Below are 12,612 nucleotides of genomic sequence, written 5' to 3'. Positions count from 1 at the left end.
ATTATAAGACTATTTTCGTGATTTTATGAATTTATTTTAAGTGCAGCTCAATTCGATTCGTTAATTGTAAAATGCGGGTACGAGTTGTGTTTCAAACATGCTTTAAAAATTATGTAAATTTTTATTTTATTTGTTTCGGGATTTTTAGAAAATTTTAAAACTATTTTGGTAATTATTAGAGGCTTACTCAATCGTAAGTCTGCTCAATAAATTTCGTAATGCGGAACAGAAATTAGGCTATTTGGGATAGGGAGTATACGTGTCAAATTTATATACCATCCCATCCACGTGTTAGTCTCTAGAATTTTCAGTTTTACAAATAATAAATAAAGATATATATAGTATCTAAACAAAACCAACAAACAGGAAGGGGGCAGGGGATTGCAAGTGGAAGAAGGGGGTTCGATCTCTCTCTCCCATCTGTTGACTCTTTTGGCGTCATCTCCGTTTCCCTGTTTCCCCGCGTCTGTGCTATGGCTTTCTGGCGACTACGCCACCCATTTTCCGGTTCGATGGTTGTGATTCTATCTTGTTACATATATGTATATACTATAAGTATATATATATATATATATATTTGCGGGTGTATTGCAGTTGTGTGTGAATTGTTTGCCTTGCTGTTGTTCGTTGACTTTCTTCCGGCCGCCGCTGGATCCTTTTCCGGCTAGGTGGTCCGTGACTGTGCTGATGTTGTTACTGTTGTTTTGGTTTGGGGATTGTTTTTATTTTAATTCCCTGCAAAAATTATTTAATTGAATTACTTTGTGAAATAATAAATAAATATTATGCAGAAGTTAATGTTTAATTGGTGAAATTTATTTTGAAAACCAACACGTTTCGGGCACCGATAAATTTTACCGCCGTCGACGGTGAACTTCGGTGAGTCGACGGTGGACTGTGATGATTTGTTCTGAGTCCTAATATTTTAAAATAAATGAATATAAAAATGAGAATAATAATAATTAGTTGATATAAGTCGGCGGTTGGAATTTGTGGAATTTTGGATTGTGGGATTGATTGATTGCGTTTGTGATTGGACGTGGAGTTGCTCGACGGGTAGGCCGATAAATAGAGGAGGTGCTGCCCGAATTTTTGGAAATTAAATTCGAAAATGCGGGACATACCCTGTAATTATCGAAACGTCGAGCAAGTATAAATAAGTATATACATATATTTTATGCGGAACCTGATGGTATGTAGTGGTAAATTGTTTTGCCAAAACCAATAACCCTAATTTCGTAAAATAACTAGTATACGTATTTTCTGGAAACGGACACCGAACTGATTTTCAAGAACGTGAACCCTAAATTGATGCGTGTATTGTAATAATGTATATAATTAAGAGTCGGGATTTGATATCGAAGGGTAGATGTGTTATTGAGGATATGTCAAGCATACCTAGACGCCTAACGTAGGGTATTTCGACTCTGTAGGTTCTAGTTGAAGGACTCCAGAAGTGATATCGAACTAAAGATAACCTAGTGATCAGTCGTCAAGCATAGTGAGGTTCGAAGCGAAGGACCTGAGCGTTGAAGTTGGATCCAGGATAGTCTGCTAATTAGATCATAAGCCGAACGTCCGAGTCAATCCAAAATCAGTCAGTGAGAGTCGTAAAGCTCTGCAAGGCAAGTACTCCTAACCATTCTTTTATGGTTCAGTACGTATGAATAGCTAAATGTTTTATTCTCGTAATGGAATAGAAACGTTTTAAGTTATGTATCCCATGTAGTTATAAATCACTGTTTTCAACCTATTTTGGGGAAAAGTAACTTCGAAAGGTACCTATCTTGAATGAAATGATTTGCGAACTAAATTTTTATATGTGTGCTAGTAAAATGAATGATTTTGGAAATGAGATAGGTTCAAGTGATTTTGAAAACTGGATAAAACGATCAGATATGGGATACATAGGGGCCAGAGTAGGCCTATTGAGGTGGAGTAAGAGGCTAATTCGGTTGTGCGCAATATATTACCGATTAGTCTACCAGCTCAGAGACCTAGCTAGTCTCTGAGTTCCGGAACAGTTAAATGGGATGGCAGTTAGAGCCGTCTGGTGTTGATAGCCTGATCAGTTGTCTTCACATATCCACTATGTATCTAATTTGGCTTTGTGGTTCTCGTAACAGAACAAGTAAGTTATACAATGGATTTGGAAATGAAAATGGAATGCTAGAATTAAACTCTGGTATTTGTACACAGCACACTACTACGTTTGTTTTGTTGAAAGCATGCTAGTTTTGAGTATCCAGTTTATGAATGTTTACCATGTGTTGCAAATGAGCTATAATATCTGTTCCTATGTCTGCTTTATCATAAACTGATTTACTTGTTATTCATATAATGGTATTGCTGAGCAATTGATTGGTCACCCTTGCGGAATGTTTTATATATCTATTGCAGATGCCTAGGAGATTCTTCCGTGATAGTCGGGCAGAGTTCCAGTTCCCTCCGTGTCAGGCTCCTCTGAGATGGTTGCGTTGGACCAAGGATGGTCTGTTGAGTTGCTGTGTTAAGTTAGCTGCGTCAGGATGGTTGTTGTAAGTCGGTTTTGTAATAGTTATAACCTAAATCATACTTAAACCTGAAAAAGATCTTTGTAAAGGGGTCGTGTTTTGTTAAGTTGGATTAAATTATATTGTTATTATTGTTATTGATGACGTCAACTCCTGACCCCGGGGTTGAGGCCGTCACAGTTGGTATCAGAGCTACATGTTTGAGTCCCTGATTTAGGTTAGGAATAGAGTCAAAAGAGTATAGGGAGGTTTACATATAGATGTGAGTCAGCAACTCAATCAGAGGAGCGAGTCTTTGAGTTTAGTCAAGGGTTCAGAGGCATAACCCTAACGTCTATTGAGGATTGACTGGAACTGCCCTAACCTAGAATACGTTTCCTTCGTATATGTATTGTTAGTAATGTCCGATAGAGATTTCTAGTTTGCCTCTCGAGAATCCGAGTCTGATTACGAGAGCTCAGCTTTTGAGTGGACCTTGGGGTGTCAGTATATAAAGACACCCATATTATCCCTAGATATAGCATTTTCGATGTCAAGGGATGTTGTTGGACCGAATGTGTGACCTCGGTGAGTTCAGATAATATGATAATAGCCAGAGGTTTCTATGACAACCAAGTTTTGTGAAGTATGGGAATCAGTACTGTTGTTATATCTTAATCCTTATATTTATTTCTTGAGACATTTTCTACTTCCAGAATAATTGTTCATAGTCTAACAAGATGCTTGTATATCCCTAAGAAAGTCAAACCTGAAGCAAGCGACTTAAGGTTCTGTTGATTTATCATAAATTAGATTTCCTCTCCTATTTGTGAATTTTTTATCTAAACATTGCTTCCTTCCTTGGTGTTTTTTTATCTGGTTGATTGGGGCAAACAATGCATATGAGTTGACCATTTGTCTGTGTGGCAAAAGGGTCTGGTGGGACACCATCGAGTTATGTGTTATGAACTGTGCGGTACTAAGACTGACCATCTTATGTACTTGTATGGTTGCTCTCAGTCATACCTACATCTTCTACACTGTTCCTTCTTATTTGATTCACTTGAGTTGGAGATATCATTTGATATTCTGTGATAATGAATTTCCGCAAATAGATGGTCCTCATTAATGAGATCAAATAAGAGTGACTATAGGGAAGAACGGGAGTCCTATATCAGGATATTATATAAGAATAAGGGTAACCGCGAAGGTTCAAAATCTATTAATGGAGTTCTCGCATCGGGAAAAGTAAATCAGTGGTTGGTAAGTCACTTGTGGGTGAAAAGAAATCATCTCTAGAGGAATGGTTGATTAAAAATTTGGACTATGGTACCTTGAAGAGTCCCGCGTTCCTTAAACCGACCTGATTTACCAGTGTGATCTATGTAATTAGTGGTTGATATAGCCAGTCAAGTCTCGTAGTATATCATATTAGTGCTAATGTGGTAATAGAGCATTGATGGGAAGTTAGTCAGTTGCTGTTGTATTAAGGAGCCATGCTACGGTGATTAGTTTATTTATATTTCAGTTTTTTGTATTGTTGTTGATTCTGCTACTGTCATTGATGCTATTGTTGCTAGTGCTACTAATCTAGATTTCTTTGGTAAATGGACCTCGATATTAAAGACCTGGGTACTGTGATTGGGCAGCATTTTCCTGATACAGGTGCACTATTTAAAAGGTGATATCTTTTATCAAATATTTTGTTATAAACTCATTTATGTATTTCAGGAAGATGCCACCCAAGAAAGCTACCCAGTCTGAAGAAAATATTAGTAGTTTTATGGAGGGTCCAGCTATAAATGAAATTCTAGACTTGTTACGCTAGCAGCAGCAACAATAGTTGTAGTTAATCAAACAGGTTCAGAAACAGCAACTACTGTTGCAGTAGCAACAGCAAGGAGTGAACCACAGTGCTAGTTTTAAATTTTTTCAGAATGTTAGCCCTCCTGAGTTTAAAGGTGAACCTAGTCCAGTAGCTTCTGGAGCATGGTTCAAAGAGATGGAGAAAACTTTCAATCTTGTCCAAGTAAATGAGAACCTTAAGACTGATTATGCAACTTACTTCTTAAAGGATGAAGCGAATTTCTGGTGGAAGTTAACTAGAGCGTTAGAAGGAGAAGGCCCTGTTCCATGGGCTAGGTTTACTGAGTTGTTTTGGAAAAGTATTTCCCAGATTGTGTGTGGAGTCAAATAGAGATTGAGTTTCTAGAATTAAAGCAAGGCGAGAGAAGTGTAGCTGAGTATGAGGCTAAGTTCACAGAGTTGGCTAGGTTTGTACCAGATTATGTACACTTTGAAGCTTAGAAGGCAAGAAGATTTCAACAAGGATTGAACATGAAATTTGTTGTAGAGTGGTGGCATTACAACGTAAGACGTGTCCTTCCGTAGTTCAAGCCTTCTTAGTAATTAAATTTGATTAAAAGTTAGCCGCTGGAGAAAAAGAAGATAAAAAGTGAAAGATTGATGATATGGTAGAAACATCAGGTTAAGAAGAATCCAGCCAAAAGTATAAATAGTTGGGAGGAGTAAGAATAAAGAATTTAGAAGGAAAAATATTTCTTTAAACAGGATTAGTAACACCTCAGCCAGCTCTAATCAAGCCGAGTCGGTTAAGTCGCCTATATCAGAGTGTACACAATGTGGTAAGAGGCATGGTGGAAGGTGTAAGGAAAATACTGAATGTTTTAGGTGTGGTCAGAAGGGACACCATGAGTCAGAATGTAAGGTAGGAAATTCAGAAATTATCTATTACAACTGTGGCAAGGTGGGGCATGTCGCCAAGAACTGTAGAAGTACTTTACAAGATAACATGGGAGGTAGTGCATCAAAAGGTCGGACATCCAGTACAGCTACAGCTAAGAAGTATGATATGAGTAAAAGATCAGCTGCTCAAGACCCTGATAAGGAACCGGGGCAATGATTGGTTACCAGAAGAAGTAAATAATAATATATATGGAAGATAATATAAGGATAAGTATCCAAGGGCATAAGCAAGGACATAAAGCGTACTAGCGTACGCTTTATGTAAGGGATATTAAGAAGAAAGCACTTAAGTTGGAAGAAATCCAGATAACATGTGAAGTCCCAAAGGTTTACCGGGTGATTTACCCCGTAGCATGGGAGACAATTCCTCATTGTTTACTGTACAGAGTTGGGCTGGTGTTAAAAGCCCCATATCGTATGGCCCAGTAGGAATCAAGTAAGTAGTTAAGGAAACTTCAGGATTGTGGGATGAAAGAATAGTAAGACAAGGTGTGTTTCGTGTTATGCACGGAGGTGGGTTATAGAAAAGAAAAAATATATGTATGTAGTTACGTGTCGATTATCAGAATTTGGAAAGTTGACGAATAAGAATAAGTAGCCCTGCATAAAATTGATTATTTATAGGATTCGATTAAAGGAGCGTGTTGGTTTTGAAGGTTGACCCAGAGCAGGTTACCGTCAGTTGAGGGTTAAGCCTGAGGTCATACTAAAGACCTTGTTCAGAATAAGATATAGACATTATGAGATTTCGGTGATGTTATTTGGATTGACAAATGCACCAGTCATCTATAGGATTATATGGACATAGTATATAAGGAGGGCTCAGGTAGGTTGTAATTGTATTTATTGATAACATCCTCGTCCCTTCAGGACTAGGAAAGATCAAACTGAACACCTGAAGATTTCCCTACAAAAAGGTTGGAAATGCAGCAATGGTATACTGAGTTCCAAGGTATGAATTCTAGATTGAAAGTGGCGAATGAATACGATTGTTCTATTATTTACATCTAGAAGAAGCGAATATAATGATAAAGGCCTTGAGTAGAAAAGAAAGATGGAATATCATAAAGATTATTAAAGAGTTAGCAGAAGAATAGGAGAAGTTAGAAATTGAAATTCAAGTACCTGGAGGTAATAAGGAGTAATTGCATGAGATCACTTTTCAGTCAGAATGAGTGGAAGGAATCAAGAAGTGTTAAGAAGAAACTGTGAATCAAGAATTGGATAGTTTAAATGGAAAGGAAAGTTGCACCCAAAAGGATAGTAGATGTATGTTTGGATTTTTTTCCGCTAGAGCATTAATTTCAATGTGACTAAGTGGAAGAGTAAAATATAAAGAAAAACCCACAATTCTAGGGTTCTATTCACCTGGAAGCACTTGGGCGTATCAAGACATGACAAAGAACTTTTGGGTAATTGTTGATAAGTTGACGAAGTCCGCCTGTTTCCCTCCAATTAATGAAAGATACCCTTGGATAAGCTAGTGAAACTGTATTTGAATGAAATTGTGACAAAGCGTGGAGTCCCTGTTTTAATTGTGACTAATTGAAACCCAAGGTTTAACTTGAGGTTTTGGACGAAGTTCTAAGAATGCTTGGGGATTGAGTGAAATACGAGTACCACTTACCATCCCCAGACAAATGGTAGAGATGAGAGGACGATTCAAATAAAGGAAGTTATTATGCTAGTGTGGGAATGATACCCTACGAAGCTTTGTTTGGACGTAAGTATTGGACACCACTTTACTAAAATAAGGTAAGAGAAAAGAATATGTTAAGTCTTAAGTTAGTGCAGCAAACTGAAGGCGCAGTGGTATTGATTCAGACAAAGAACGCGGACTTGTATCGAAAGAGTCTGAAGGATAGAAATAGGACCGATGGTATTATTAAAGGTGTTACCTTGAAAAGGATTGTTTAAGTTTGAACCAAAGGGCAGCTGAGCCTAGATATAGTTGATCGTTCAAGGTACTGAGAAAATCAGGTAAAGGCGTCTATGAGCCAGCGTTGTTTCCATAGTTGCAGCATACTCCTAGTGTGTTTTGCGTCTTTGTGTCGAAGGAGTATATCCTCGATTTGAATTAAGATAGTGTGTACGAATTAATCTAGAACCTAAATCGAAACCTCAGGAATGAGTTATATCTATAGTAAGTACTTTGTGTAAATCCGCGAATAGAAGAGTCTACCTGGAAGTTAGAGTCAGATATGCTTGGCAAATATCCTCACTTGCTTAGTTAGATCAGATTCTGAGAACATAATCTTTTTAAGGGGGAAGGATATAACGACTCGTATACTATTATACTATTTAAAAGTGTAATTATTAAATAAATAGTTAAATAAACTATGTGTATTGGTTTCGATCACTATGTGTTGTTTTATTATTACCTCTGTGTGATTTTTGGTTCACAGGGTTATTCGCATAACTAGTTATTGAGCTGTACTATTTTTGTTTCACTTTTAAAAGTGGATTTAATATAAATTTATTTGCATAAATACTTGGATTATCTTTAAAATTATTTTTACGGTTTTATAATTACAATATTTATTTATTTTTGGGATTTTATAAAATTTAGAAATCAATATTTCAATAATTATTTAGCCCTATATGATTTTCTGATTACATTAAATTGTAAAATCTGCATTTAATTCCAGAATTCTTTAAGAATTATGAAATTCATATCTATTTAAGTTGGGAATATTTTGAAAATTTTAAAATTATTTTGGGAATTTTCGGGATTAATTTTACCCGCGCGTTGATTCGTTTATTTGAGAAAAGTAGGTATAAATTGCGTTTCAGAAATTGTTTTAAAATTTCAAATTTTATGTTTTTATTTACTTCGGGATATTTCTAATATTATAAGACTATTTTCGGGATTTTATGAATTTATTTTAAGTGTAGCTCGATTCGTTAATTGTGAAATACGGGTACGAGTTGTGTTTCAAACATGCTTTAAAAATTATGAAAATTTTTATTTTATTTGTTTCAGGATTTTTAGAATATTTTAAAACTATTTTGGTAATTATTAGAGGCTTACTCAATCGTAAGTCTGCTCGATAAATTTCGTAATGCGGAACAGAATTAGGCTATTTGAGATAGGGAGTATACGTGTCAAATTTGTATACCATGCCATCCACGTGTTAGTCTCTAGAATTTTCAGTTTTACAAATAATAAATAAAGATATATATAGTTACTAGACAAAACCAAGAAACAGGAAGGGGGCAGGGGATTGCAAGTGGAAAAAGGAGGGGCTCGATCTCTCTCTCTCCCTTCTGTTGACTCTTTCGGCTTCATCTCCGTTTCCCTGTTTCCCCGCGTCTGTGCTCTGGCTTTCCGGCGACTACGCTGCCCATTTTCCGGTTCGATGGCTGTGATTCTATCTTGCTTACATGTATGTATATACTATTAGTATATATATATATTGGCGGGTGTATTGCAGTTGTGTGCGAATTGTTTGCCTTGCTGTTGTTCGTTGACTTTCTTCCGGCCACCGCCGGATCCTTTTCCGGCTAGGTGGTTCGTGACTGTGCTGATGTTGTTACTGTTGTTTTGGTTTGGGGATTGTTTTTATTTTAATTCCCTGCATAAAATTATTTAATTGATTTTATTTGTGAAATAATAAATAAATATTATGCGGAAAGTTAATGTTTAATTGGTGAAATTTATTTGCAAACCCAACACATTTCGGGCACCGATAAATTTTACCGCCATCGACGGTGAACTTCGGTGAGTCGGCGGTGGACTCTGATGATTTGTTCTGAGTCCTAATATTCTAAAATAAATAAATATAAAAACACGAATAATAATAATTAGTTGATATAAGTTGGCGTTTGGAATTCGTGGAATTTTGGATTGTGGGATTGATTGATTGTGTTTGTGATTGGACGTCGAGTTGTTCGACGGGTAGGCCGATAAATAGAGGTGGTGCTGCCCGAATTTTTGGAAATTAAATTCGAAAATGCGGGACATACCCTGTAATTATCAGAACGTCGAGCGAGTATAAATAAGTATATACATATATTTTATGCGGAACCTGATGGTATGTAATGGTAAATTGTTTTGCCAAAACCAATAACCCTAATTTCATAAAATAACTAGTATACGTATTTTCTGGAAACTGACACCGAACTGATTTTCAAGAAAGTGAACCCTAAATTGATCCGTGTATTGTAATAATGTATATAAGTAAGAGTCGAGATTTGATATCGAAGGGTAGATGTGTTATTGAGGATATGTCAAGCATACCTAGATGCCTAACGTAGGGTATTTTGACTCTGTAGGTTCTAGTTGAAGGACTCTAGAAGTGATATCGAACTAAAGATAACCTAGTTATCAGTCGTCAAGTGCAGTGAGGTTCCAAGCGAAGGACCTGAGCGTTGAAGTCGGATCCAGGATAGTCTGCTAATTAGATCATAAGCCGAACGTCCGAGTCAATCCAAAATCAGTCAGTGAGAGTCGTAAAGCTCTACAAGGCAAGTACCCCTAACTATTCTTTTATGGTTCAGTACGTATGAATAGCTAAATATTTTATTCTCATAATGGAACAGAAACGTTTTAAATTACATATCCCCTGTAGTTATAAATCATTGTTTTCAACCTGTTTTGGGGAAAAGTAACTTCGAAAGGTACCTATCTTGAATGAAATGATTTGCGAACTGATTTTTTATATGTGTGCTAGTAAAATGAATGGTTTTGGAAATAAGATAGGTACAAGTGATTTTGAAAACTGGATAAAACGATCAGATATGGGATACATAGGGGCCAGAGTAGGCCTATTGAGGTGGCATAAGAGGCTAATTCGGGTGCGCGCAATATATAACCGATTAGTCTAGCAGATCAAAGACCTAGCTAGTCTATGAGTTCCGGAATAGGTAAATGGGATGGCAGTTAGAGCCGTCTGGTGTTGATAGCCTGATCAGTTATCTTCACATATCCACTACGTATCTGATTTGGCTTTGTGGTTCTCGTAACAGAACAAGTAAGTTATATAGTGGATTTGGAAATGAAAATGGCATGTTAGAATTAAACTCTGATATTTGTACATAGCACACTACTATGTTTGTTTTGTTGAAAGCATGGTAGTTTTGAGTATCCAGTTTATGAATGTTTACCATGTGTTGCAAACGAGCTATAATCTCTGTTCCTGTCACTGTTTTATCATAAACTGATTTACATGTTATTCATATAATGGTATTGCTGAGCAATTAATTACTCACCCTTGCAGAATGTTTTATATATGTATTACAGATGCCTAGGAGATTCTTCCATGATAGTCGGGCAGAGTTCCAGTTCCCTCCGTGTCAGGCTCCTCTGAGATGGTTGTGTTGGACCAAGGATGGTATGTTGAGTTGCTGTGTTAAGTTAGCTGCGTCAGGATGGTTGCTGTAAGTCGGTATTATAATAGTTGTAACCTAAATCATACTTAAACCTGAAGAAGATCTTGGTAAAGGGGTCGTGTTTTGTTAAGTTGGATTAAATTATATTGTTATCATTGTTATTGATGACGTCAACTCCGGACCCTGGGGTTGAGGCCGTCACAGTATCCACCACATGAGCCAAATACGCCTCACATCCTTGTCTTAACAATTTCCTTGCCTGTAATACTGAGAGAAACTTCTTGTCCTGCTTCTATCCTTAATAACTTATTCTTTCATTATCTTTTGTATACTTGACAATTATCTTCTTCTTGCAGTCAATACTTGCTTTATATAGAGACAAACAATCCATGGCTGGAATGATATCGAATTCTCCTAACTCAAAAGGTATTAGGTCGGCTGGAAGAGAGTGACCTGAAATCTCTATTGAACAATTAGGGTGGAATTTGCTTACAAATACCTTATCTTAATTGGCTACTTCTATGGTCAAAGGTTCATCTAAGTCTTCCAACATTAGTTGCATTTTATTCAGCAGTTCCGGGATATGAAAGAGTTAGACGTTCCCGAATCATATAGAATGTTAACATGCACGAAATTAGGAGAAAGCGTACCTGCAACTACGTTGAGCCGTGGATTTCTTGGTCATTATGAAAGTTCTGGCTCTAGCTGTACTTGTTGCTGGCCCTTGAGATGCACTTCTTCCTACACTGCCTTGGATAGCTGATTTATAATTCTTAGCAATATGTCATACTTTACCGTGGATGAAACAGGTGACTCCTTGGTTCTCAGACTTGCACTCCGTGGAATAATGACCCTTTTGGCCGCATTTGAAACAATTAACATTCTCCTTGCGCTGAACACTGTGCCTTTTTCCACATGTCTTATAATCTATCACTGGTTTGCTTGACTTCATCGGAGTTGAACTGACTGATGTGGTACTGGGCCTAACTTGTGGGAAATTCTGACTTCTGAATTTCCTGTCTCTATTCCTTCTGAACCGTCGCTGAAACTTCTGACTTATTTCCCCTTGTTTTGACTTATCAGGCCCACTTTCAAACTTTCTCTTCTTTTCGCCTCTTTTTTTAGCTGCCAACTTCTGGTTACTTTCTATCACCAAGGCAGCCTGAACTACCAAGGTATATGTTTTGAGTTGCAAAGCTACAAATCCACTCATAATTTCCGACTTCAATCCCTGTTGAAACCGCTTCACTCTCTGGGCTTCTGAGCTTACATACTCTGGTACTATTCGAGCCAATTCCATGAACTTGGCTTCATACTCCGTAACACTCCTATCTCCTTGATTCAATTCTAAAAATTCCATCTCCATCTGATTCTGGAGATAGTCTGGAAAATATTTTTCAAAGAACAACTCTGTGAATCGGGTCCAGGAAATAGGAACTTCTCTTTCCAAGGCCCCCATAGACTCCAACCAATAATTCGATTCATTCTTCAAGAAGTAACTAGCATAGTCCGTCTTTAAGTCATCACTCACCTCGGTGAGAGCAAAAGCCTTTTCCATCTCCTTTAACTAGATCCTGGCAGCAACAGGATCTACTTCACCCTTGAACTCTGAGGGTTTCACAGCCTGAAAGAATTAAATACTAACAGCTTGGGTTGACCCCCTTGACTGGTTCTACTGTTGGATTTGCAGTTGTTGTTGGATTTACTAGTGCTGCTGTTGTATGAGCTGCTGCTGTTGTTGTTGTTGCTGCTGAAACTGTTGTTGCTACTACTGGAATTGCTGCTACTGTTGGGCCAGGTGGGTGGACTACTGATGCAACATATCTAATAATTCACTCATGGTAGGATCCCCAGCACATCCTCTGTCAGAAGAGTTAGGTTGACGATTCTTCTTAGGTGGGATTCTCCTGAAACATAGCAGTGATATGTAAGAAAATTGAATGCTCCAGACATTTTATACATTATGTGTCAGGAGGATGTTGCCACAATGAAAATATCCTCATCCTTAATTAGTTGGATCCAT

The 12,612-nt window shown here is 37.3% G+C and overlaps 1 protein-coding gene across 1 annotated transcript; it reads right to left on the bottom strand.

The window, feature by feature from the left end:
* Nucleotides 1-11,373: 11,373 nt before the first annotated feature.
* LOC141665670 (uncharacterized) lies at nt 11,374-12,147 on the bottom strand. Its single transcript, XM_074471656.1, has one exon. It carries the CDS (start codon nt 12,145-12,147, stop codon nt 11,374-11,376), a length of 774 nt encoding a protein of 257 aa, XP_074327757.1.
* Between the last annotated feature and the right edge of the window lie 465 nt (nt 12,148-12,612).

This window comes from Apium graveolens, chromosome 6, assembly GCF_009905375.1.
Source record: "Apium graveolens cultivar Ventura chromosome 6, ASM990537v1, whole genome shotgun sequence".
Lineage (NCBI taxonomy): Eukaryota > Viridiplantae > Streptophyta > Magnoliopsida > Apiales > Apiaceae > Apium > Apium graveolens.
This window is presented reverse-complemented; position numbering and strand designations above follow the sequence as displayed.